General features: G+C 47.0%; 2 protein-coding genes across 4 annotated transcripts in view; one reads left to right on the top strand and one right to left on the bottom strand.

The window, feature by feature from the left end:
* Window positions 1–17,697, top strand: part of LOC137886907 (prickle-like protein 2) — a 59,965-nt gene extending 42,268 nt beyond the window's left edge. For both annotated transcript variants that reach the window (XM_068729599.1, XM_068729598.1), the window contains exons 2-9: window positions 5,137–5,321; window positions 9,989–10,102; window positions 10,184–10,321; window positions 11,173–11,376; window positions 12,378–12,564; window positions 13,094–13,248; window positions 13,353–14,154; window positions 14,444–17,697. In XM_068729599.1, the coding sequence (XP_068585700.1) occupies window positions 5,190–5,321; window positions 9,989–10,102; window positions 10,184–10,321; window positions 11,173–11,376; window positions 12,378–12,564; window positions 13,094–13,248; window positions 13,353–14,154; window positions 14,444–15,402 (2,691 nt within the window). In that variant the 5' untranslated portion in view covers window positions 5,137–5,189 and the 3' untranslated portion in view covers window positions 15,403–17,697. The remainder of the gene's footprint in view (window positions 1–5,136; window positions 5,322–9,988; window positions 10,103–10,183; window positions 10,322–11,172; window positions 11,377–12,377; window positions 12,565–13,093; window positions 13,249–13,352; window positions 14,155–14,443) is intronic.
* Window positions 17,698–18,094: 397 nt separating this feature from the next.
* Window positions 18,095–26,425, bottom strand: LOC137886909 (arginine/serine-rich coiled-coil protein 2-like). 2 transcript variants are annotated; one of them, XM_068729601.1, is made up of 8 exons: window positions 26,137–26,425; window positions 24,232–24,309; window positions 23,984–24,087; window positions 23,668–23,876; window positions 21,958–22,016; window positions 20,170–20,319; window positions 19,148–19,366; window positions 18,095–19,069 (listed from the first exon to the last, which is right to left on the bottom strand). In XM_068729601.1, exons 1-7 carry the CDS (start codon window positions 26,173–26,175, stop codon window positions 19,184–19,186), a joined length of 822 nt encoding a protein of 273 aa, XP_068585702.1. In that variant the 5' UTR covers window positions 26,176–26,425; the 3' UTR covers window positions 18,095–19,069; window positions 19,148–19,183. The 2 variants fall into 2 exon arrangements, with proteins under 2 accessions (XP_068585702.1, XP_068585701.1); XM_068729600.1 differs by having other exon boundaries at window positions 18,095–19,366.
* Window positions 26,426–27,842: the final 1,417 nt, after the last annotated feature.

Here is a 27,842-nt window from a genome sequence, read left to right on the forward strand (position 1 = left end):
TCCTCTCATGTCAGCTTTTACATAAATAAGAGCTTTTTCTCTCCATCACTCCCTCTCCTTCTCTTTCTCTCATGCACACCCACACAGAGCCTGTCAGAGGCACATGAGGAAGGAGGGAGGTGGGTGAAGCATGACACGTGAAAAAGGAGAAGCGTTGCTCTCGGCGCTGCATCCACAGCCCTCCATCTACTGCTCCTGCTTCCAGATACCGTGTTCGCACACAACACTATTCTCTCTCGTCGACCTCGGAGCCGTAGCGAGTTCATACGCAGAGCCTCGTCTCTTTGTTCTCAAGATTACCCAATTACAGCGAAGATCTCCTCTCCTCTGGCGCCGAGACGTTGATTAATCTCACTTCATTTATGTGTAAATCAAGACGCAGCTAATTGGATCCAAGTGAAGGAGAGGCAAATTATGAAGAATACAAATAATATTGAATCCAGAGTCAGTAATGACTTATGATGCGCCTGCAGCGAACACATGATGCGTTATATAACCTGAGTGAAGAGAAAGGACTTAAAGATTGATGAAGACGGTGGAGGTATTCCGTCTCTCTCTGCTAGTAGTACAAGTACAGTATGTTGTTGAATCAATACGAATCATACGCTTCTTCGGTAAAATGTTGTTCGAGACTTTGCACGGCAATCGGTTGCCACGGCAACTTGCAGCGTTTTGTTTTTTTTCTTTTTCTTTCTTCCAACCTGGAAGCGGACCGCAGCCTGACGGAGGATCAGCGCATCACCGTCACACTGCAGCCACACTCCAGGTTCAAGCTCTGAGCGGTGAACTAAACGCTACAGCGGTGACTGATTGTACATCTAGCGCCTGTTTAAGGATCTGCCATCAGTTATTAAGAGTCCTCTCTTCAAATGAATCACAGTTTAGAGGCTTACGACGCTGGAAGAGTTCTGAAATATGAGCAAGATGGCTCGAGAGCGCCCCCCCCCCCCCCCCCCCCATCCATTTGGTAGGCAGAAGTGGAGACGTACGACGAAAGCATCTCAACAGGAAGTCAGCCATTTTGAATTTGAATCTGCCATTTTTTAACCGCGTACTTTATTAACGAACTCGTCCGACAGATTCCATCAGGTGGACTTTAAATCTGGACGGTGGATGATGATGAAAAGTTATCAAACGTGATGTTATTACAGGAAGTGCTCCCCGTGTGGATCAGCTCGTTCTCCGGTAACGAGTACTGACCGAGTCTCAGTCTCCATGACTACACTGTTGACTACACTGTTGACTACACTGTTGACTACACACTGTTGACTACACACTGTTGAGTACACACTGTTGAGTACACACTGTTGACTACACACTGTTCCTTTAAACTTACTGTGAACACAGGGAGTACTGTGACTCCAAGCAGCCCGAGGATGAGTCGTAGTAGTTATATAGTTGGATAGTTAAGTCATGAAGAAGTGGAGAGCGTACAGCACGGCTGTGAGTCCGCTCAGAGCGGCGGAGTGACGTCTCAGACTGTGCATTCAGCCACTAAACCAGGTGGCACCGGTCCCTCTGTGAGCGGGACAAAGAGACAGCCACTCTCACTTTGACATGAAAGGCCACATTGAGTCTTTATGAGACAATAAAACACCAGCGGTTATTGTTATATGAAGCGCAGAACAAAAGCTGTGGCAGGAGGCATTATGTCTCTGAGCTCTCCGTCCGGGATATCTCAGAAACACCTGGAGGGAATTCATTCAGAGAGGAACGGAGTAGAATCCGGTGCTCCGGGTCACCGTGTCGTCACTCAACACATTTTTGGCCAAAGGGTTTTTTACCCCGGAGGAAAACAACAGGCTCCTTTCTGAAAACACCCAGCTCTGAGCTCTTGAGAGCACTTTGGAGGCACAGCGGGTTTTTCTTTAGCTGAGACTCTTTGGTTGCGTCTGGTTTCTGTGGGACACATGAAGAGGTCAACACCAGGTAGAGCACTCTGGACGGAGCACGACGGCAGAGAGGAGGGACCTCTGGCTCATGTGACGGAAAAGTTTCGCTTCAACGGCCCGTGTTTGCTCATTTCTGCTGTGGACCTTTACTCAACGTTGACTACAAGACCCTGATCCTTTCAATCAAACCCCTCACTGAGTTCATCTCACATCCTGACCAAGAAATTTAATTCAGGGTATTAATACAATAGCTTGATATTGGTCTTTAGAGAAGCGTATCCAGTCTTCTCCACTGATGAATTGAATTATATTACATTATATATATATAGTGATTATTATATATACACACAGCCATTTTAGGATTAGGAATATTTTAGGAACTTCACAAAATAGAGAACACTGAAACATGTATTTTCCCACGTCTTGTTTCATGGATCGCTCCAAAGTAAGCCTCCTCCGGGAACCAGAAGTTCACAGCTCGTCTCCGCTCTCGCCCCGTGTCGCTGGGGAAGAACAGAGGAGTGTGTGGTGACTAACCGGTCGGCCTGGCGAGTGTGTGTTACGTCAAAAAGTCACACACTCATCAGCGGCCTTCTGCACCGGCCGAATGTGCATTCAGTCAAAAGTTAGGGTGTAAGAGACGACTCATCGCATCGACAATGTTTGACGATGCAGTCGAGTCTTAATAAGAGGGTGTGAAGGGACCGGTAGTCGAAGCACTGGTGCACACGGTGACGCCGTCACCCCCCCCCCCCCCCCCCCCCCCGTCTAATAAAGTGAGTGCAAAATGAATTCCTTCACTGGTTTTAATAGAGACACAGAGCCTTTTTTGTCCATCGCCGTCTTGGTTTCTGGGCGTCACAGTCTTGGGGTTTTTTTCTGTTGCCATTTGGGTTTTCAGGCGTCGCCATCTTGTTTTTTTTTTTGGCTGTAGCCATCTTGGTTTTTTGGTCTTCCCCATTTTTGGTTTTCATCTGTCGCCATCTTGGTTTTCAGCCGTCACCATCTTGTTTTTTTGCAGCCTGAAGCGACTGGAGAGAGTGAAGCTAAGTTCAACCGAATCGCTGAATTTGACATTTTTAGTCCTCCCTTGTCATCTATTTAACTAAATGGACAATAATTTACTAAATGAGCTTCATGCTGCATTGAACTAGCAGTTAAGACCATAAACTCATGTTTACAATATTTAATGAGGTATTAAATCGAGAGAGAAGTGAACTTCAGAACTGAAGGTTCCCACCTGGATCAAACTCAGGTATAACTCATAACATTAATTATGGCTCCATTTCATTTTAATTTTCCCAATAAGCCGTGTCACAGAGTCAGCGTGCACAGCACCGCGGAACCAGCTTTCATTGTTACCTGTTACACCTGTGGTGTTCCTGCTACGACGTGTCAAAATGTCTGCGTGAAAAAAGCTTATTTGAAACTGGAATTATTTAAAGGAATAATGTGACATCATGGGAAATACACTCCGTCTCACCTGTAGGTAGTGAATGAGATCCTCTCTATATTTAAGAGATATCATTTGTTAGTGAGTGTTATCAATCTTCTCATCTAACTCTCAAATAAGCGTAATTCCAAAATGTCAACAACAAATGCATGTTCAAAATAAGCCTTGGAGGAACAACCGACTCAATCAAACAATTATTATATTTTAATTAATTCTCATGCATGCTGCCTTCACAGTCCTGTTTACAACGGAGCCAAACGTTAATGGAGGTTGTGTTGACTTGCATTATGGCCGGCTACAGTCTACGGGCTACAGGCTACAGGCTACAGGCTACAGGTTACAGGCTGGTGGTTACGTACCTGTGATCGCTCCCCACAAAGAAGCCAGCAGCCCCCATCTCAGAGGGATAAACAGCTCTGCTCTACGGAGGTGAACGTGTCTGCTGCTCCTGCTTCAGCTCTGTTCTTTCTATGATTTCTACAATCGGTGGGAAATGTTGCTAGTCTGAAAATCGTTTTTGAATCATAAATGTCGGGGCCTGTTCACACTGTCTCACCGGCCATCACGGCGCGTTGTGTTTGTCAGGGAACAGCTGTCTCCTTGATGCAGAGCTGCAGACTCAGGAAGAAAAGAAACATCTCCTCTGACGTCTCACTTCTCTGAGCTGGCATGTCCACGTTGCTCAACCTCTCGTTGTATTACAATAAAACTGTGCTTTTTAAATGCATATTAGGTTCTGACAACCCGGTGTGTTTCCTTCCACTTTACACTAATTGACTGTAATATCTCTCTGTTCATCAGCTCTCAGAATAACAAGCCGTGAGATGTAAACAGCAGTCGTCGTTGCTCTTGTTGCTGCCTCGCTAAGTTTTCTGGTTGCCTTTGAAAACGAGTTGCATTTCATTTTCATATTTTGGTGGTGGAGGCGATACCGTCCCCCGTTAATTATTCATGTGTTATTAAAGTGTGCAGCTGTTCTGCAGGCAGGAGGAGAAGACTTGAATTGATCTCTTATCTATTCGTTCCAGTGAAGCAGTGAATGCTGATAACATGAGTCTGTAAGCATTGTTCGTACAGATCGTTTTAAATATAAGGTGCTATGATTTATGACTTTAAGAGTCATTCTCCCGTGGCTCGAGGGATGGCAATGCTGGTCTGTCTGGTGTTGGATGGATTGTCATGAGATGTTCCCAAAGGATGAACCCCAGGAACGTAGCGGATCCCCTCACTTTACCTCTGCCCACAGTTTGATTCAGATGTTCGTGGTTCCCAGAGGATGAATCTCAGAGAGTTTGGTGATCTCTTCACTTGTGGATTGTCATCCCTTAACTCTCCATCCATCCATCCATCCATCCATCCATCCATCATCATCATCATCATCACCATCAGGCCAGAATTAAAATGTGTCCAATACTTATGACTAAATACCTGCAGAACAAATGTTATTTCCACAAACCTCAGCTTGTGTTCAATGCTACTCAGCATGATAGCGCGTTAAATTAACATTAATCACGTAAAGCCTCACAGAGCCACTGGACACTTTGATCAATCTTGAATGCATTTTTCATGAAGATCTGCACCATTCATGTCTTCTCCCAGTGAACATGTAAGACAGAGAAGTATGATTCTACAGCCGGTGCACCTGGTGTTTACCACCGGAGCGTCTAAATCTGCAGGTTCCACATATAGCCTGGAATACCAATAAGAAGAATAATAAGACTCCACTCTCCCGCCTCCCTTTGCTCTCTCTGCGTATTCTTCCTCTCTGACTCTCTCTCGTTTCCTCAACAGGAGAACCTGTGTCCACTGAAGCGGTTTGTGTAGAGGAGCATGTTGTGACAGCCATGTCTCTGGAGATGGAGAAAACCATCACCAAGCTGATGTACGACTTCCAGAGGAACTCGACCTCTGATGATGACTCTGGATGTGCACTGGAGGAGTACGCCTGGGTTCCCCCCGGCCTGAGTCCTGAGCAGGTACACGAGCTCCACACCGCCCCACACCGCTCCACACCGCCCCACGCCGTCCCACACTGTCCCACACCGCTCCACACCGTCCCACACCGTCCCACACCGTCCCACACCGCCCCACACCGTCCCACACCGCCCCACACCGTCCCACACCGCTCCACACCGTCCCACACCGTCCCACACCGCTCCACACCGTCCCACACCGTCCCACACCGCCCCACACCGTCCCACACCGTCCCACACCGCCCCACACCGTCCCACACCGTCCCACACCGCTCCACACCGCCCCACACCGCCCCACACCGCCCCACACCGTCCCACACCGTCCCACACCGCCCCACACCGTCCCACACCGTCCCACACCGCCCCACACCGCCCCACACCGTCCCACACCGCCCCACACCGCCCCACACCGCTCCACACCGCCCCACACCGTCCCACACCGCCCCACACCGTCCCACACCGCCCCACACCGCCCCACACCGTCCCACACCGCCCCACACCGTCCCACACCGCCCCACACCGCCCCACACCGTCCCACACCGCCCCACACCGCCCCACACCGCTCCACACCGCCCCACACCGTCCCACACCGCCCCACACCGCCCCACACCGCCCCACACCGCTCCACACCGCCCCACACCGTCCCACACCGCCCCACACCGTCCCGTTCAAGTCACAGGTGTTCAACCAGAGGTGGAGAGATGATAACAGAATAGAGAACACACGTAACCTGAGCACAACCGCCTTATGAGTGCAGTGCATGAGGGGCGGCCACGAGCCAGCCAGCGGGGCACGCTCACATGCACGCTCACATGCACTCTCACATGTACTACAACATGCACTAAAAGGCTGCGTCAACAAAGCACAGAGAAGCTTACAACACTCACACACACACACACAGACACACACTCACACACAGACACACACACACACACAGACACAGACACACACACACACACACACACACACACACTCACACACAGACACACACACACACACACACACACACACACACACACAGACACACACACACACACACACACACACACAGACACACACACACTCACACACAGACACACACACTCACACACAGACACAGACGGGGAGAGAATATCTTATAGAGAAGACATGAAAGGACATCTTTATATAACATGAGAGATTACATTCAATCTCAATTTGTTCTCAAGTGTCCAGACCAACAGACAGGCGCTCTGCAGTCTGTGCATACAACTGATAATCAATAATAGATTTATTATTTATGATGTGTTATTCCTCAGTGAGACGTCCTTCACCAGAATCAACCAGAAAAGAGAGAAATCTAAAACGAGCTCTGGACAGCACTGCTCATGAAACGTCTTTTAGAATCAACAGCAGAATAAATCATCAGCAGAAGAGACAACTCCAGCCAAACACACTCACACACACACACACACACACACACACACACACACACACACACACACACACACACATTACAGCAAAGTAGAGACTGTGCAGTTCCTCGCACACTGCGCAGCGCGCACACGCCACTATGTCGCTAGGCAACAGAGATTAGTGTTGCCTTGCTGTAGGCTGCTCACCTGTCTGATGTGGTCTGAGCGGCACCCTGCGAGTCCTAAAGCACCGCAAAGTCCTCCACAGTCCTCCGCAGTCCTCCTCCTCGTCGTCTCCACCGGCTCGCTCTCAAAACATGGTGTAACCGGTCCACTCGGCCTCTCTGTCCCGGTTCAAACCGGTCCATTCGGTCTCTAAGGTCCAAATTCACCCTTAATTGACTCGTGTCTGAAGTGACCCCGGTTCGTGAACTCGGCGCGTCATTTCCGGAGTGTCACCTGTCTGAACGTGGAGCTCCGCCCTCGTGCAGCTTCTGATTTATCTCCTTTTCTCTGTTTATTCCTCACACAGTGTATAAAGACTTGGGCTTCATTAAGGGTCATGTAAAATCAAAATGATTCAAACACACAGAACGTTGCTGCGGTAACGAGAGTAAACGTATCGGGTTACTTCTTCCTCTGGTGAGGGTTCAGTGCTTCATTAGCTGGCGCTGATTGTCTTTATCTAGCGGAGCCAGACCGAATCAAATTGAATCGAATCGGTCAGAAGAATTCAATTATTTGGACGATTAAGTATCCGTGGCATTTGCCTATATAATCCTGAGACGGGGAATCCACTGATCTGAAAACAAGACAATGTGTCACTATTGTTTCTTAAAGTCTCCTTCACGGCGTTTCGGTCTATTTGAGGTGACGGAGGAGGGGAGGAGGGGAGGAGGGGAGGGCGGAGGGTTGGCGTACAAATCACTGAGACTGTCAGGCGTTTCTTGGAAGAATAACTGTGAGGACATTTTTCAGCTGTCGGTGTTAAAGCTGACAGTGTGTAGGAAGCGAGTTCACAGTCAGACAGAATCAGGGCATCAAGGAAAGGAACCACAGCCGGCATCAAGGAAAGGAAAAGTCTCAGATTATCAAAATATGCACTTACGTATTAATAAACCCTTTACTTATTCAAACATGTATGTGGTTTCACCATCACCATCCAGCAGATGATCACAACATTTCTCCATGAATGTGAGAGAAACGTGAGACTTTTTATGACCGTTATTTTGTCATGAAATGCGCTGAGCCTCACGTTTGTCCTGCTAGTGTATCCTGGCAAACCCAGAGGAATGGAAGTAATTTGAGTCGCTGAATGTTTGGATGAATCTAATTGGAAATGTGTGCCGATGTGTTTCTGCATCCAGGTTTCACCATTCCCTGTCACGACTCATTTGCAGTTTAAAATATCTTTTAATTGCGTGCGTGACCAAGCTAATGTGATCACTTTGTGCACATCCAGAGGAGGACATGTGAAGCTTCTGTCCGTCCCGACACAAGATGTGCGCCGCTCTGTTCAGCTTTACAGGGCAGGAACTCTCCCGTCTTTATTTAGTGAGGCCAGCACTCCGAGGGCTCTGTTAACAGATGACGGGCTGAGCTGATAACAGTCATTTTCTCCAGTCAGCCATCTTGACAGGATGCTGAAAGAGGTTCTCTCTCATCCTACAGGGGGTGCCAGCAATTGTAGCTGCCTGTTGCTTTTTTTCTTCTTCTAATGCACTTCAATGTGACGGTCTTTAAGCCCATCACTGCAGCTTTGTCTCCTCACGATGTCATTAACGTGACCCGCATCATAAAAGAAGAAACATCATTTCCTGTGGTACAGTTCATTGAGCTGTCACAACTCAAAGAACGTTCTACAGCTCAGTGCGACCATCTCTGGAACAAAGCAGATGTATATCTGTGTGATATATGTATACATATACATCTATATACATATATATATATATATCTATATCTATATATATATAGATGTATATCACGTCCTCACCCTCAAACATCTCCAGTATTACTGCTTGCACAGATTAATCCAGCTCCAGCCCTCCTTCCTCACACTCGGGCTTCTTCTTTGTGCTCGTGTAAAAAATATCTGCTCTCGGTTTTTCTGTTTGAGCTCAAGTCAAAGTGTTTTCCTGCAGCCTGACGCCAAAGAAGGACGCAGCATGACGGTGAATATTCAGAACTCGTCCTTTAATGTCTACCTGCTCCTTCCATTCGAAGCTCTCGTCTCTTGAAGAGGCAGATTGTGGAGAAAGTCCCAGCGACCCCGACTCGCACACCTGGCATCAGGCTCGGTGTCCCCCTCCACAGCGCAGAATAAAACAAGTGTGTGGGTTATAATGAATCCGAGGGGCCGCACACGCAGACCCACTTCCTTTCCACCCCACTGATTATGTAAATTGCATCACAACAACCTCAGCAAAATAGATCTTTACACCGCACTGAACAGCAGACCACTTTGTGTCAATTGCTGTTTTGCAGAGAATCGGAGACAAGTGACAAGATTGCTTTTCCATTCTTTGAGTGTTTACTTCTCAAACACCAATCAAGGTTCTCTCTGTTTCACCCGCTTACATGCAAATACAAGAGGAGGTTCAGACCAAAAGAGTCCTACTGCGGTGAATTCTAACCGAGAGCGACGAGAACATCAGTTGTTCAAGGTCGTGTCTGCAGCAGCAGCAGCATTAGCATTAGCAGCAGCATTAGCAGCAGCAGCATTAGCATTAGCATTAGCAGCAGCAGCACATTGTGGCTAGTTTTGTATCCTTGAAACTAGTTTTGAAGGCTGGGATGATGGAGGGCAAAGCAACAACACATTGTATTGACATTAAAAAAACCATGAATTCATGTGAAAGTCATTCCATTAGGTGGGTTAGTTATCATATTATGTAAACCTTTAACTAGCATAAGGGACACATAGCGACTGAGTTGCCACGGTGAGGCTGCTCTGAAGCGGCTGAGTGTTTCTACAACAGTCATGGATCTCATGACTACTTGTATGTAAACGGCGTCTTTGTGAGCGTCTTCCAGCCACAAATGAACAGTTTGCTTCACTCTGACTGCTTTCATCAGCTGTTCAGTGAAAAAGCTTTACATGGATCTTAGCACTAGTGGAGCATTTAGCAGCTGAACAGAGATTCATCTCAGGAATAGAACCTTCGTCACATGACCAGAAACTTGAAGTGAAAGCTAACGTTGCTAACAACTTCATGTCAACTTGATATTATGTGTTTCAGCTTCAGTGACTGCAGGTGTAGTGTTTGAGTGTCACTCGTCTGATGTTCTGTGTTTCAGGTGCATCAGTACTATAACTCCTTACCAGAAGAGAAGGTCCCGTATATAAACAGCCCCGGAGAGAAATACCGCATCAAACAACTCCTTCACCAGCTGCCACCGCACGACAACGAGGTAAACACTTCACCTTCCTCACCTTTGTGACGACTTTCACAAGCGTTGTGATCGATGATGACGATGAACCGTGTTGTTCAGGTGCGTTACTGTAACGGGTTGGACGAGGAGGAGAAACGAGAGCTCAAGCTCTTCAGCAACCAACGCAAGAAGGACAACTTGGGCAGAGGCAACATCCGTCCTTTCCCCCTCACCATGAACGGGGCCATCTGTGACAAGGTACAAACCAGCAGCTTCCTTTACGCTCCTTTCACTGAGTGAAGATACGAAAGGACAACAACTCAGCATGAAGGCTTCTCTGTGTGAAGATGTCTGTGGGATTCAGCCCGTTGTTCATGTTCTTCTCTCCTTACTGCTTTAGGCTTCTGTTTGATGTTTCATCAGAAGATGGAAATGATATTAAGTAGAAAACATTCAAATCTTCAAGAGATCAAATATTATTTCAAACACCATCTTCTCACCCTCCCTCTCCACATCTTAGTTTGTCTTCTGCCAAGCCTACTTCATCCCCTTCCTTCCTTTACTTCTCCTCTCCTCTCCTCTCTCCTTTCCTATTGGTTTCTTTCAACTCCTTTCTTTTTTCCCTCTCTTCTCCTTTCATCTAATTTCCTTTCATTCCCTCTCGTCTTCTCTCCTCTCCTATTGTTTCTTCTCATCTCCTTTCCTTTCTTTTCTTCTCCTCTCTTATTGTTTCCCTGTCATCTCATGTCCTTTCCTTTTTCTTCATCCCTTTTCCTCTCTTCTAATTCCCTTTCTTTCCCTCTCATCTCCTTTCCTGTCATTACTTCACGTCTTATCTACTTCTTTACCTTTCCTCTCATCTCTCCTTTCCTCTCCTCTTATTGTTTCCACTACTCTAATCTCCTTTCCTTTCTCTCTTATCCTCTCATCTAATTTCCTTTCATTCCCTCTCGTCTTCTCTCTTTTCCTTTACTTCTCCTCTCGTCTCTCCTTCCCTTCCCTTCCCTTTTCTTTCCTATCATTTACTTTCGTTCCCTTTCCTCTCATCTAATCTCCTTTCCTTCCCTCTCTTCTCTCCTTCCTTCCTTTGCCTCTCCTCTCTCCTACAGTGCGGCGGTCAAATAAACGGAGGGGACATCGTGGTTTTTGCGGCGAGGGCGGGTCATGGTAAATGCTGGCACCCTCACTGCTTCGTCTGCAGCATGTGTGAGGAGCTGTTGGTGGATCTCATCTACTTCTACCAGGACGGCAAGATCCTCTGCGGCCGGCACCACGCCGAGAGGATGAAGCCCCGCTGCTGTGCCTGTGATGAGGTGCGCCTGTCTGGGCCTCCAGCCCTCCGGGTTGGAAGTGTCTGAATGGTTCATAGCTGGTTGAATCTGGTCTGGAGAGAAAAGATGTCTCGGTGTTCTTGCCACGTCTCAGACAGTCTGCTTGTTTTCTAACCGCGGTGTGAGGCAAGCTGGCCTGAGATGACAATAAACAATAATAATAACAATAATAATAATAATAACTCTGAACCACAGAGCTCTGCACTAATTCCAGTCTGCCAAGGTTTGTTTACTTAAAGTATGAAGTGTGTGTGTGTGTGTGTGGGTGGGGGGGGGGGGGGGTTAGCACTCACAATAGGACTGCCAGCTGTGGATATTGGTGAGAATTGTTTTTAACAATCATTTTGGATTTATTTGAAGCTTAAAAATGATCAACATGTAGTTGTAATGTCATGGAGATCCTCAGTGGTATTAGATTTTCTTTAATCTCTAAAACTCAACAATCTGAGAGTAGAAACCATGATTTGGTTGAATAGCAGACAGACGTACGCATCATGTGATACGTATGATCAGCCGGTGTTCAGGTCCCAAAGTGTTGTTGAGTTATTTTGAAGTTATGTAGTTTCTGTACTTATGTTGTTTACATTTTACTTAGTTTACATACTTATTTGAATGGTGTTTTTCCTAAACTTGACTCAGTGGTTTTGTTGCCTGAACAGTATTTTCTTTTGGACGTTGACCACGTGTTTACTGCCACAGTAACGGGTCACAGCTTGACCCGCTAGGTTACCAAGAAGGTTACAGAAGTGACACCAATGGTCCCGATGTGACGAGTTGGACCATAGGGCAAAATGACTAGGAAACACTTTAGTTTCACGACATTATGAAAATAATAAGGGGCCGAGGATGGAGCCCTGAGGTACCCCAAACACCACCCTCCAGTATGATGTTGCTTCTTCAGCAGCATCGAAGCTCATCTTCGTAACAAGTCTACATCTGTGTGTCGAACACCCTCGCTGATGAACGTATTGTCTCGGTCACAGATCATCTTTGCTGATGAATGCACCGAGGCGGAGGGCAGACACTGGCACATGAAGCACTTCTGCTGCTACGAGTGCGAGACCACCCTCGGCGGCCAGCGCTACATCATGAAGGACGGACGGCCTCACTGCTGCAACTGCTTCGAGTCGCTTTATGCGGAGTACTGCGACGCGTGTGGAGAACACATAGGTACTGTTTGATTACATATATGAACTGTTACCCAAACACATGGATGCATTGTTCTTCCACTAACACCACAGAGAACCTCTATCAGCCATTTGTCAGCTCTGTGAGCCACAGCTGTGGAGAGGCGGAGCCAGTGCAGTGAGATGTGGATGGTTATTATCATCCCAAGCTCCAGTAACAGTGAACGTGTTACAGAGGATGCTCATGTTGAATCCAGATGGGAGCCGTGAAAGATGATTACTTCCTCTAGCTGGGGAGCAGGGCTGGTGAAATATATTCAGCCTATCTTCAAATCCAGAGATCGTGTTTGGGAAAAGAATCACAAATGATATATCTGAGCTTAACCTACCGGCTAATGTCTGGAATCAGACTGTAGACTGTGTCCATTAGCTGCACAGACTGTAGAATAACATCGTTACAGTAGCATTAGATAGCTGCCATCACTTTACCTTTGTTAAGCTGTTAACACTAGACGGCTTGTGCAGTTACTGATAAACTAATGGTTGTTTTTTTCCCCCCCATCTCACAAAAGGCATCGACCAGGGCCAGATGACGTATGATGGGCAGCACTGGCACGCTACCGAGGAGTGTTTCTGCTGCGCCCGGTGCAAGCGCTCCCTGCTGGGTCGCCCCTTCCTGCCAAAACAGGGTCAGATCTTCTGCTCACGGTCCTGCAGCGCCGGACAGGTGTGTAACCGAAGATATGGTTATACTATTATTGGGTTTTCATACATACTGTAAACTGTATTTTGTTCATATTAGCAGTTTAATAATTGTACTTGTCTCTTCAGGATCCAGACGAGTCGGACTCCTCGGACTCGGCCTTCCAAAGCGCTCGTTCCCGTGAGTCCCGCCACAGCACAAAGATCGGCAAGAAGGAGCGCAGGAATGCGGAGCAGGAGCGGCGGAGTGCCGAGGCCCGCCAGTCAGCTCCTCCCCCCATGCCGGACCGTCTGTCCGCTGAAGTCGAACCCCTCGCGGTTCAGATGGACCGCTTGAGCCTCTCGTCCAGCCAGACCCCGAGCAGGACGCCGAACCGCACGCCCAGCCGCACTCCGAGCCGCGCCCCGAGCCTTAACCAGGTGTGGATGAGCCGGGACGACCCCTACGTCCCCGCCGCCTATGAGGGCCCCCAGCGGGAACCCTCCCCCACACCAGCACCTATACATCTGCTGGCCCAGTGTAACCCCAGGCAGGGCTACAATCCCAACGCAAACGCTCATCCTCCAGCTCAGACCGCTGCCAACCCGGGGAAGAGGCCCGACTCCTGGGGCAAGGAACAGGGCAACGCCAAGAGGACCCCCATGGCTGCTCTGAGGGGCCACTCCTTCAATGAGAACTGGACCCACCACAGCCAGGATGAGTTCAGGCCCAACAAGCTGCGCACCCAGATGAGCTTCAATGAGATGTCCAGCCAGAACCAGGGCTTCTCTGACAAGAGGAGCATCAGCCTGCATGGATTCCAGAGAGACGGCAGACCCCCGCTGACCAGGAGGAACCCCATCAACGCCATGAGCTTCAACGAGCCCCTCACCCCTCTAGAGCAGACTCCTCGTGGATCCACGGACTCCGTCACGATGGCCAACGCTATGGGTACGGTGATGTAAATGACACAGTGTGCTACCGGGCTGTCCTCCACCACAGAAACTTCTTAGTTGACGAACACACGAGATTTTAATCACCATACCTGTAAAACTGAGTTTCTCCACAAAGAACCACACAAAAGCATCACTTTAAACCTACCAGATATGTGCACTAAAGTAATTTAGTAACAAAAACGACCGATAAGTTGAAGTGGACTAAGGGGGGGCAGCTCTAGTACGGTACAATAAGATATAACACCAAACTGTATGAAAATGTGACGTGTGATTTCTGCTTCTAGCGGGTAACTCTCTGGACGGGGTCAGCAAGCGTCAGGAGCATCTGTCCAGGTTCTCCATGCCCGACCTGAGCAAGGACTCTGGAGTGAATGTGTCTGAAAAGAGCAACATGGGCACCCTCAGCTCCTCGGTCCAGTTCCACAGCACAGAGTCGCTGTCCTCCTCTCGGCCCTACAACAACAACATGTACGCTCCGCTGAGGGTCGGCTACCCGCTGCAGTACTGGGACGGCCCGCAGCCGCTGGGCTTCGACGGCAAAGGTCGCGTCGGGGTGATGGGCAGCAGCGGAAACCTGCGGATGGCTCCCATGAGCGACAGGATGCCCCGCCGCCGCATCAACGGGCAGGAACCGGCGGCGTCGCAGCAGCCGCAGCCGCAACCGAGACGCCGCAAACACCACCGTGGAAACCACGGCAACGGGCAGCACCGCAGCGGCCGCCACCACAAACGCTCTCGCCGCTCCCGCTCCGACAACGCCTTGCACCTGGTGGCGGACCGGCCCGCTCAAATGGTAGAGCCGCCCTACCGCCGCGTCCAGGAGGATTACGATCGCTTCCCCGCCGGGAACGCCGCTCGGGAGCTGTTCGGTCTGGACCCGGGCGGGTACAGGCAGCAGCCCCAGCGGCCCTGCCCCCGCACCACTTCTGATCTCACCCTGCAGAACGCTGGCTGGCAACCCGTGGGGCTGGGCGGGCCGTGCTGGGGCGACGGGTACACGGAGGCCGCTGACCCGTGGTGCTCCAGCTGCTCCTCCTCCTCCGAGTCGGAGGCGGACGAGGGTTATTTCCTGGGTGAGCCAATCCCGCGGCCCGTGCAGCTCTGCTACATCAACAACGAGGAGCTGCGCCATCGCTACAGCCCCTCTGGGATAGCCGCCCATCACGGACCTCTGCACGGACCGATTCACGGCCAGCTGCACAACCGCCAAAGGAGGAAGAGCAAAAACTGTGTAATTTCTTAGATATGGAGCAAAAGGAAAGGGTGAGGGAGGAGCAGGAGAGTGAAAGAGATGAGAGAGAGAGGAAAGGAGACGGGGAAAGCAACAAAGAGGTGGAACAGAGGGAGTGGGAAGGTGAGAGTGAGACAGCTGACAGCGAGAGTGAGTGTGTTTGTGTGTGTGTGTGTGTGAGTGTGTGTGAGTGTGTGTGAGAGTGTGTATGTGTGTGTGTGTGTGTGTGTGTGTGTGTTGGGGTTGAGGAGAGAAAAGGCCTATTTTTCGTGTGTGCTTGTGAGCCTACACAACTCTACACCGGGTAGTGTTTGTGCACACCTACACAGAATGATGTAATCACAAGAGGAAGCTCAGCTGGCTTACACAACAGAAATGTTTACAATGAAAGAGACCAACTCCTCTGATGGTACCGGGACGCGCTGATGAGTACGACCACTAAATACACCGCGGTCGAGGTGAACTGACACGACTTGTGTGTGTGTGTGTGTGTGTGTTTGTGTGTGTGTGTGTGTGTCCGTGTTACGAGAGAACTCCTTCACAGTTCAGAAGGAGAGCAGAACCGGTCCGGCCCTCTTTGCGGTGAATCTTATTCTATGTGGACAAACCGGACCCTTGTGTTGGGGTAGTGAAAGTCACGTGCTAGATTCCAAGCTCTGTCATTGTTTACCTCAGTGGAATCCTGATGCTGCTGGAGTGTAGCCCCGTTGTCACCTTGTACAAATCGTCCGTTGACCTTCGTGCTCTGCATAGCGCCATGCTTCACCGGGGACGGAGCGCCGGACGGCCTCCGCCCCGCCACCATTCAGGCCCAGTAACGTCAGGTATGGTCCCGTTTTCTCTTCTGCGACATGCTTTGTTTTTTTGAGAGTTACCCTTAGATGATTAAGAATTATAATAATAATAATAATGATGCTAACAATAATAATAACAATGCAAATAATAATGATGAGAATATTAAAGAATAATACCTGTTAAATGTATATATAGTAATAAACTTATTAAAGTGATGGATGTAGTAATGTAAATGTTCTGTACATATGGTCTTAAATATTTATATATTTTGTAACTAAAGAATCATTATTTGTATAACATGATGTAGAGATAGGGAGACTTGCATGTTGAGTTGTTGTTGTCGTCTCATACAGAAAATAAAGTGTACTTCAATGAACAACCAGCAGGTTCACCAGCTGTTCTGATTGGTCGAGTGACACAGATCCGTTCTGCTCACAGTCAGTGTGACCCGGAAGACACAGTTCATCAACACCACGGCTCAGTTCAGGATCCACTTAAATGACCACTAAGGAGTCAGAACTCTGTCCGTAAAGAACAAACCGGACACGCTTTAAATATGCATGAATAACATTTAAACACAAACACAACAGAAGACATTCTCGTTGTTACTCGTCGTGTTTAAAGCTGTTTCCTCATGGTTACAGATAAAGATCAGGATACAGTAGTAGTATTATTATAATGTAGTATTTGGTGGCTGAGTACGTGTGACTCGTGATTCAAACGTCCAACGACTGAAGAGCGTTGTTGAGTCCATGAGTCCACATTTAATGAGATATTCTGCTTTAATCCATATCTGTTGTTCAGTCGTTCATAAACGACCGTTTGCTCTCCAGTCTGACGCGGGAATTGTGCTGAAAACTTAAATTTAGTTAAATTTCCCAGAATTCCCCGATGACCATTTTCCACGCCGTGATGACTTTGAACGCTGTCGATCTGCATCTTGGCGAGCGTCCAGTTAGGCGATTCTTTATGCCATTACTGAAATCATTTCTATATTTGGCATATTTCCCAACAGACACTTAGGACAACAGACAATTTAATCTGCCGGACGACGACACAGAACACGGCAAAAAGCTGCGGAACATAAACAGTGGCTCGGGTCCAGCGTTCACAACACCAGCGCCTGAAACGGGCTCACCTAAATGGAATGCAGCCACTTTGTAATCCAATGATCGAGGAGGAGCCGCTCCAACACAAAGCACAGACGAGTCTGATGGGAACGACATTACTTCTGCCGGTATTTCAGCCCAAACCATATAATAGACAAATACTGTGACAAAGCTTGAGGAATATAACCACCGTGACATCACCGTGACATCACCGTGACATCACCGTGACATCACCGGGGTTTTATTTTCAGGCTTGACAAAGCTCCTCCAGAGGAATGATGAGGTTATTATTATTATTATTATTATTATTATGGAAGTTTTCACAGCGAACAGGACTCCTGATGAGTGAAACTCACCTGTAAAACGTGAGTGTCCCTTTAAGAGCTGAACAGAGTAGAATATTTCATGACTGAATACACATATACACATATATATATATATATATATATATATATATACACACATACACATATATATAGTCTGGTGTGTTCCTGAATAACCTCAAACACATCTTTGACATTTCTGTGCTGCAATTTCCTGTCATCGGCTGACATTTACGCTGATATCGATATTTCTATAATAAGATCATATCGGCCACGTGTCTGTCGGGCTTTAGGTCAAACATCAGAAGGACTTCTTCCTCCTTCTACGAACACTTAAACCCTCCTGACAGGTCCTCCTGACAGACAGGTCCTCCTGACGGGTCCTAGTCCTCCTAACGGGTCCTCCTGATGTATTCATGTGTTCATGCTCTGACTTGATTTCGTTTTGCCCATACAGCCATGAATAAATCACTGAAACTATTTTAACCACATGTTTAATATGCCGTCAACAAAATTAAACCATTGTGATACAAACAATAAAAAATAAGCACGTCAACATTAATTTGACTCATAAGCAACAACCAGTGTATAATTTTACCATAATCATCAAATCTCAAAATCAGTCAGAGTTTACTTTAAATCACCGAGGAGGAAGAGAATACGAACGTATTCCTTCTACAGGAACCAAAGCCTCTGTAGAAAGGTGCATTCAGTGGAGCGTCGCTCTCCACCAGGTGTTTCTGCAACGACCACCGATCGTCACCTCAGTCGTTAGCGACAAAGTTCGTCTCTGACGAAATCTGAATCCGTGTTTGCGCATAATCGTCCACCTGCACCAATCCAAATGAATGATTTCCTCTGATTAAAAAAGCCCGTATGGGCGCTTCCCCTTAGGCTACGTAGCTTTTTAAATGATATGATGTAGGCTGTTGGTGCAGGTCTGAGAGTGTTTTCTTCAGCACACTTATATGATTAGAGAGGCTGCTTTCAGGAATTGTAATCGTGAGACAACGTGAGACATCGAAGCGGCTGAACTAAAGACGTCTCTCTGCTGAGTAGCAGCGGACAGCAGCTCTGCTATGTTCACATTTTAGAGAGTGTAAGTAATAATTTCCTCATAAATTATGTATTATTTTACCCACCTGCAACCCATTTGCTATTAATCAGAATGTTAATTTTTATGACCCGACCTGGCCGATCCGCTGGCGGCGATGCACTCGGCTGTTTTATCACCAGGAGTTGTTTAAGAGTAGTGAGCAAGGAGTCAGCAGTCAAACAATGAAAGGTGCTTTGAGAAAGGCGTGAGTCACCAGGGGTCCTTCGAGCATGCAGGCCAAAAAACATAACCCCCAAAAATGTGAATCCGTTCGCTGCAGCAGAATGTGAGATTAGCCACGGACAGACACGGAGACGCACACTCAGTTTCACGCACTCACGAGGGAGATCACTCCCCTGGCGGAGAGAACAACAAAAGCAGCGTTTAATCACGTGAAATAGTATCATGAAATAATTTACGTTATCAAATATTACCAGTAGGATCAAAGCGAGGAGGAGGAGCGAGGAGGACTAGTGCGGCGGCTCCCTGGAGTCGTAGTCCTCGATGAACCTCTCCATGCCCTCCACGCAGCGCTTGCCGATGTCCCGGAGGTTCTCCTGCAGCGCCGACTGGATGGGACGCTCCAGGGACGGATCCTTTGCTATCAGCATCTTTGCCACAAGGCCAAACATTTCACATTCCTGATAGTACACCTGCAAGACACACATCAGGGATTTGAGGACAAATGCGTAGAAAGGGGGGGGGGGGGGGGGGGGACAGGGACAGACACACGGGACGAACAGAAGAGGAAGTGTTGGAGGGAGAGGAAGGGAGCAGAGTGAGAAGTCTTGTCATGCGTTTTCCAATTCCCACTGAATGGATTACCATGGCTCACATGCAGACTGTTCACGGGTTTCCAGTGTCCCTGTGTTCACAGTTTTGTGGACATTTTTGCATCGGCTACCTGTTGACTCTATGAACAGGACGAGATGAGACACAGAACAACCCCCCCCCCCCCCCCCCCCGTGGTCTACATCCATGACAATCTTCAGGGTCACAGGTGGGACTGGATGTCGGTAAGGGTTCAGCTCTGGGGGACCCTGAATCTGAAGAGCTGGACCTCTGGGTAGACAGTGTGGGTTTGATTGGACATCTGTGCGCCGCAGCACGTTCTGGAGCCTCTTAAAGATTATCAACTTAACTTAGCTTTTTGTTTGTTGCTGCTCGATCAGGAAATCTCCATCGATAACATCAAACGTTGACTGAGGCCGTGTTTGTGTCTGTCAGACAGGAATGAGTCTCATGTTGCCTCAGGCTCAGCATTAAATGTGTGTTTAGACAACAGAAAACAAATCTCGTCTCTCGTCTCTCGTCTCCCGTCTCCCGACGCGTTCCAAGATCTTCTCCTCTGTCGCCCGTTCTCTAATCCCAGCTTCTCTCATCTCTCCTCTTCCTCTTCCTCTTCCTCTCTAACCCTTCTCCCCAGGTGTGTGTTTGTGTAATGGCGCTCCTCTACCTCATCGATCTCCTTCCTCTTCTGCTGGATGGCTCTGTCTCGTGTCGCCGTCTGGCTCGCAGGTGAAGGAAGCTCTCCGTCTCTGCTTCGTTCTCTTTCTTTGCTCTTAGTCCCTGAGCGTTCTCTCTCCCCGCTTTGGTTCCGGTCGTTCTGAAACAAAAAAAAAAGATTAAAACCACAGTTGGAACTTTGTACAGTTTGCCAAAACCACTGATGACTGAGCTGCTAATGAACAGAAGATGACTGAAGTGAAGCTCCACACGTCAACTTCTGCGAGAACATTATGAATTCAGAATGTGTTCAAATGGTAAAACATGCCAAATAAAAGAGCTGCTAAGAAGCTAAATGAAACCCGGCACCACTTCCTGTTGAGTCAGTCTACAACGGTTTTATAAATGGTGACGATTGACCCTTTGCTAAGCCCCGCCCCCCGCTGCTACCATGGAGCCCACACTGTCACTAACTACACGTTTATGAAACGTTTCCAAACCCTCCGGGTAACGAGCTTCACTACTACACAACATTTAACCACGACGAGCTCCAAACCCACTAAAGCGGCCTGCAGATGAAAGCAACGTGGAACCACCAATGAGTCTGTGGAGCAGAACCAGAGAGTCGTCGGACCCGGGTCGGAGCTGGCCGATGCTACGCTGCGATTGGCCGGTCTGCATTCCAGGGAGGCGGCTTAGCAAAAGGTCAATTGTCTTTATTAATGTTTTTAAATCCCTTGTTCATAATTTAGAGGCCTGGTTATGCTTAGGTTCCCTCTCACCAATTTAATCAGTGTCGTTTCCAGATGCAACAGCTGCTTTCAACCAGCTGCTGATCATAGAGGAGCATTTAGCAGCTAAAGAGCCAGATGTTCCCCTCAGGAGTTGGTGGAGACCAAAGAGGAGGAGTGGATTATTGGGCTGAGGCTCATCAGGAGACCAGACGTACGACTCTAAACCAACGCTACTGTTGCTCCGTGTCTGCCCAGTGTAGATAGGAACCCGTTAGCTAACAAGATAACTATCTTAGCTTGAACCTCGTATCTTACCTTCTAACGAGCATCAGGTGAGCAGTCATTAACTCGTTAACCGCCTGATTAGACATCAAAGTGAATAAATAAGAATAATCTTATTAGAGAGGAATGCTGGAGGTAGACCTACAGCTCACATTCATCAACACCGGTGACAATGAGGAGCCTCAGACGAGCCGCTGGCCGCTGGCTTCCTCTCGCTCTCCTCACTGTAGCTTCACTGCAGCAGTGACCGGCGGTGATTCATAACGCCGCTCTGCTCCTCGCTGAGATCAGGTCGGCCAAGAAATTTATGCGATCGTTTGATTTCAGCCCTTCTTCCTGCAGCACCTGGAGCGTTTGCATAACAGCCGAGTCACTCTCTGCTCGGAGCTCAGGTCTCACCAGGAGGAGCTCACATGGACCCCGACGTGTGACGCACACTACAGAGTACGAGTGAAACAACTCCAGGATGAACCAATGCTCAAGAAACAGATCAGCTGACCCCATCTTTAATTCAGCTTTCTCTGGTTTCACAACGTCATTGAATCTCTGGTTTGGAGAGTGAAGATGTCAGCACTTCTCCTCAAATAATAATAATAATAATATGAATATATAATATTTAAATAATCCGGGAAATGGCGTTTTCATCCAAATCACTTTCATCGTCTCGTGTTTCTATTTGGTTTTAACTCTTTCGATCACGTAACGTTCAAAGACAGAATATTCGCTGGAACACTTTTAACAAAATGGAAAAGCAGAAGCAGCTTCTCTGCTGGGAGACTCACGGTGAACTGCATGTCCATGTCTCTGCTGGAGGAGGATCTGGGCAAGAAAGGTCTGGTAGCTGGAACACACAGAGACACACACACACACACACACACACACACACACACACACACACACACACACAGACACAGACACAGACACAGACACACACACACACATACACACACAGAGACACACACACACACACACACACACACACACACACACACACACACACACACACAGTCAAAGAGAGGTTGTGGCCCGGTGCTTCTCTATAGTGAGTACATGCGGCTCCTATAGGTGTATCTTTAGACCTCCATTGTTGGCTGAAGCCCTCTTATCTCTCGCTCTCTCTTCATCCTCAGCCTCCTGTTGACACTTTTCTTTTTCTTGCAATTATCTGGGTCCAACAAATCGATACGTATCTTTCAGCAGAACCTGCTGATGTTTGGGATTGCTGCCGTGTAACAGTGGGCCGCAGTGTTCTTAATGTGAAGCAATAGTTGTGTTTTGGCTCATTATACACTGCTGGCTAGGATCTCTCTCTCTCTCTCTCTCTCTCTCTCTCTCTCTCTCTCTCTCTCTCTCTCTCTCTCTCAGATACACACAAACCGGCGATGAGTCACCATCACTCAGGCACACAAAAAAACCTGTTCCACACTCACACATACACAAACACACACCTCCACAGTGCTGCAGTGTGCGCACAGATAGAAGATAGAGACACACAGTACCGACGGCTCGGTCTGTTGAGAACAACGCGTCACGGCGCTCCATCGACAACAACATCCAGTCTGTGTTAAAAGCAAGGAAACGTGACGGCACCAGCCGCGTTAAAGCGCTTCCCGTTTCCTCCCACGGACACATGATGAGGTAATGTCCAGTGTGTTCTGAGGTTGGACACACGATGTACAGTACTACACTGCATCACATCGCCACACCATCCCTCCCTCCATCGAGTCCAGGAAGAGCTTCTTATGGAACGCCGGTTGTGTTGCGACCAGAGTGCGACGACCCGCCAACCGCCGGAGACCACGGTGAGAACGCCCTCCAGATACCCCGACGCACAGAGCCCGTCAACGTGTGCACGCCTGGGCCTCTGCTGGCTTACGCTGCCACCCAGTGGTCATGTGGTGAAGCGCACGGTGAGACCAGGAAGCTTGTAGACTAGAGAGCCATATTCAATAAGATGTGTGTGTGTGTGTGTGTGTGTGTGTGTGTGTGTGTGTGTGTGTGTTCAGGGCTGAAAATAAACTCATAGATTCATACACCGTGTGGACGACAGCATGTTTACACCATAGAAATAAAAACATGGGCACTAAAGGAAGAGTTTGACATTTTGGGAAATTTGCTTATTCACTTTCTTGATGCCACTCTCTTATGCTGCTATCAATATGAAGCTTAGCTTAACTTAGCTTAGCTTAGCTTAGCTTACACACTAGCCTGGTTTTGTCAAAAGAAAGAGCCGCCCAGCGTCTCTAGAGCTCAGTAACGAACACGTCATGGCTCGTTTCTATGGCAGTATTAAGGGGCCGGACTATTTCTGCAGCAGCTCTTATCTACCGGACGTTTCCACGCCGTGTGTTGATGTGAGTAAGTAAGCGGTGAACTGTCACTTTGATCGGCATGAAATGAAATGACATGAATGGAATTCAGCCATCAATAACTTCATTATTTCCTCCCATCACGGCTGTTGTCACAGACTTTTGCAGCGGACTTGAACTCACCGCTGTTCTGTTTGGATGGTGAACTTGCGTCGGCGCTCTCTCTCTGCTCGTAGCGCTCCTTGTTCACGCGCTCCCTCTCCCTCAGCGCCAGGGGGTGAAGCTTGGGATGGAAGTGATCCCTCCGGTGGAAGTGACCCCGGGGGTTGAAGTGGTGGTACCTCTGGTTGGCGAAGCCGGGTTTGTAGAACGAGTGGTCCTCCCGTGGAAATCTGCAGCATTGAGAGAGAAGAAGAAGAGAAGCTTTCAGAACCTCCTCGTCGTCAGCGCTTAGCAGGGAGCGGTTGAGAGGAAGTGCTGCGTGTTCTCGAGGTCTTACTGAGGTCTGTGGAATCGTCCTCCAAACTTGGGCTTGTAAGCGTTGGACAGCCAGGCCCTCGGGCGGGACGGACTGCGCACTCTTCTGATCAGCCTCTTTGAGTCCTGCATCGACACGGGGAACGGTTTTCACAAGAACAACGGCACGGTCCACAGAAGAAGAAGAGGAAGAAGAGGAGGAAGAAGAAGAAGAAGAAGAAGAAGAAGAAGAAGAAGAAGAAGAAGAAGAAGAAGAAGAAGAGCACCTACAGTGGGAGACGTGGAGCCGTCGGTGGGCCTCTTGTCGACGGGCTCGTCCCCGTGTTCCCTGTGCCGCAGCATGGAGCCCTGAGGAGAAGAAGAAGCAGATAATCAGTTACTACGGAGCAGAACGTCTGTCTGATCACAGAGAGAGGAAACAGTGAGCGGATTGACTGACAACTAGTTTCATCAATTCATTTTTCAAAGAACATTCTGAAGTCCAGCTTCTGAAATGTGACTGTTTGTTTATAACAGACTGGACCTTCTATTGAATGAGATGATAATCAACATTACAATGTGTACCTGGAGACTTTAACCCCAGAGGTTTAGTGAACAATCTCATCCCTCAGTAGAGTCGATTTACTAAAGTTAGTCACTTTATTACTTTGATCATTTCATACGATTCTCTCTTCAACAGTTGAATTGGGTAAAGATTGTTTTGTTGACATTCTTTAATAAAAATAATTAACAACAATATGATGTGAGTGAGATTTAAGTGTTTATTAAATATTAAAAGAGGTCTGAGAGACTGTGATGACTTCTTTCACTCGTTCTAACATTTCATAGAGATAACAGAGAGATGACTTTCATCATGAAAAATAACGCTTGTTGCATCTATAATAATAATAATAATAATAATAATAATAATAATGATAATAATAACAATGCTGTAACATTGATTAAATGTAGCACAACCAGAGATCTTCAGAAGAAGCTCACCTCAAATAAACATGTTGTAACTTTATGAACATGATCATCCTGTCACAGACCTGACTAATGCTGAGTATCAGACATACGTTTATTCATACGTTTATTCATATGTTTATTAATTTGTTTATTCATATGTTTATACTGGAGCCAGACATTTAAAACAGGCGATCTAATTTGCATATTGGTTGTTCCTTGTGAGAATCAGGAGCTTCAGTTATTCTCAGAGAGCAGAGCTGTTATGAAGCAGTGTTCTGTGAGTGAAAAGTATTATTATTATTAGTAGTATTATTGTTATTACTCAGTGGTGCCTCGTGTGTGTCTGGTGTTTGATCTCCTGTGGTGTTATTACATCACACTGTCATCAAACAGTTTCTGTTTCTTTTATGGTTCAGATCCAGTTTGATCGACTTTGACATTTTAAAGTACATTTATTTGGTCAAAGTGCAACATGACGACTCCTTCTTCTGTTCCTTTATTTATCTGTGTTATGTTACTTTGTTATGTTCCCTTGTTTCTTTCTTGTTACCTTGTTTCTTTATGTTCCCTTGTTTCTTTGTTACCTTGTTTCTTTTACGTTACTTTGTTATGTTCCCTTGTTTCTTCGTTACCTTGTTTCTTTATGTTCCCTTGTTTCTTTTACGTTACTTTGTTATGTTCCCTTGTTTCTTTCTTGTTACCTTGTTTCTTTATGTTCCCTTGTTTCTTTGTTACCTTGTTTCTTTTACGTTACTTTGTTATGTTCCCTTGTTTCTTCGTTACCTTGTTTCTTTATGTTCCCTTGTTTCTTTGTTACCTTGTTTCTTTTACGTTACTTTGTTATGTTCCCTTGTTTCTTCGTTACCTTGTTTCTTTATGTTCCCTTGTTTCTTTTACGTTACTTTGTTTCTTTTACGTTACTTTGTTATGTTCCCTTGTTTCTTTCTTGTTACCTTGTTTCTTTATGTTCCCTTGTTTCTTTGTTACCTTGTTTCTTTTACGTTACTTTGTTATGTTCCCTTGTTTCTTCGTTACCTTGTTTCTTTATGTTCCCTTGTTTCTTTTACGTTACTTTGTTTCTTTTACGTTACTTTGTTTCTTTTACGTTACTTTGTTATGTTCCCTTGTTTCTTTCTTGTTACCTTGTTTCTTTATGTTCCCTTGTTTCTTTGTTACCTTGTTTCTTTTACGTTACTTTGTTATGTTCCCTTGTTTCTTTCTTGTTACCTTGTTTAGCTGCGTGTCCTGCGGTCGCGTGAGGTCCATGTCGGTCCGTGTGGTCGTGTTTTAGTGTCACGCGGAGTTTACTTTCTCTCTGGAGAGCGAAGAGGAACCAGGAACCAGGAAGCGCGTGAGGTTCTCCCGTTAACGTCTTCGTTCCGACCGGAGAGTGAAGTCTCCGGTACCGGGGGTTTACTGTGTCACTGTTTGAAGTCTACCGAGCTGCTCTTCGCTTCCTGCTGCAGGATGAGCAACATGTTGTTCTTCTTCTTTACTTCCCTTTTCTGCAGCCGCCCAATCAGCGTCGGTCTGCGGTCACGAAGGCTTATCAACCCGAAAACAGAGGAGTCTTCTCCAGCGCAGGCGCAGTCCACCTCACACCTGTTGTCACCTGTTTTACACACGGGCCCAATCCCAACGCCCCCCCCCCCCCCCGGACTCACGGACTTGCGGACTGTGAGGCGCGCTCCCGCGAGGTCCGCGAGGGTTTAGTTCTGTCTGTGAGATCATCGAGTGTTCGAGGCTCTCGAGGCTCTGAACACTTTACTTAATTTAGCATAGCATAAGGGAATTACCCACAAGTCATTGCAACGTGACGTTCAACAGGTAACCAGTGGACGCATGGAGACATATTTTTCCAGATATGAATATAAATGGAGCGATCCATTTTGTCTTCAGTGTCAAGTCTGACTAATGATCCATAAAGGATCAACAGAACCTCTCATTACCTGGAGACCAAACGGCTTGTTAATGAGAACACAAGGCTCCTCCAGAGATGAAACAATAAACAATAAACCACGGAGACATGGAGACATGGTCAACTTTATGCTTTGTGTGTATGACAACAGACTGATGCTCATTGATGCAATATGTTTCAAAGACATAACTAGATATGTCATATGTGTTGAAATATGGATCATTTCATACAAAGAAAAAAAAATTATATATATATATATATATATATATATATATACATATATATATATATACCGTATTTTCCGCACTATAAGGCGCACCGGATTATAAGGCGCACCTTCAATGAATGGCCTATTTTAGAACTGTTTTTATATATAGGGCGCACCGGATTATAAGGCGCATAGAATAGAAGCTACTACAGTCAAACGTTTGACTGGGGTTGCGTTATGCATCCACTAGATGGAGCTGTGCTAAAGGGAATGTCAACAAAACAGTACCGGTGTTTACCGCTATTACTTCGGCGACGCCCCTGACTACGGTAGCCGTAATGCTGCAAGCGGTGCGGCTTTGTAGTTTACCAGTCATACTGAAACATTTTGACAGAGCGCCGTGTACAACCAGTATGGATCAACCAATTAACCAATTGATCCATATATAAGGCGCTCCGGATTACAAGGCGCACTGTCGTTTTTTGAGAAAATTAAAGGCTTTTAAGTGCGCCTTATAGTGCGGAAAATACGGTATATACATTTCTACATATTTATATATGTATCCTGATATGTTTTCTGGTAGTTCAATAAATAAAGCTTGTTTTTCTATACTGAGTGAAGTAAATACGTGACAAAAGTAAAGTACAGAGTATTTACTCATTAAAATATATTATCATCAAAACATGTCCAGCGATACTCTACACACAAATACAAAGTAATCAGATTACTGACAATAGTTTATTATTTTAGAAATGTATTTATTGTTATTTTCAATTCGTAATTGTGTATCATTATATGTTGATATAT

Source organism: Cebidichthys violaceus, unplaced genomic scaffold (genome assembly GCF_023349555.1).
Source record: "Cebidichthys violaceus isolate CVI_PGR_0920_01 unplaced genomic scaffold, fCebVio1.0.p SCAF_47, whole genome shotgun sequence".
NCBI lineage: Eukaryota > Metazoa > Chordata > Actinopteri > Perciformes > Stichaeidae > Cebidichthys > Cebidichthys violaceus.

What these genes read in the sequence shown, in the direction of transcription:
- LOC137886909 (XM_068729601.1), bottom strand. Translation starts at nt 26,175, where the DNA reads ATGGACCTCACGCGACCGCAGGACACGCAGCTAAACAAG. An exon ending in AGGACACGCAGCTAAACAAG is followed by an intron (nt 24,310 to 26,136) that starts GTAACAAGAAAG and finishes TCTTCTCCTCAG; the next exon opens with GGCTCCATGCTGCGGCACAG. An exon ending in GGACGATTCCACAGACCTCA is followed by an intron (nt 23,877 to 23,983) that starts GTAAGACCTCGA and finishes TCAATGCTGCAG; the next exon opens with ATTTCCACGGGAGGACCACT.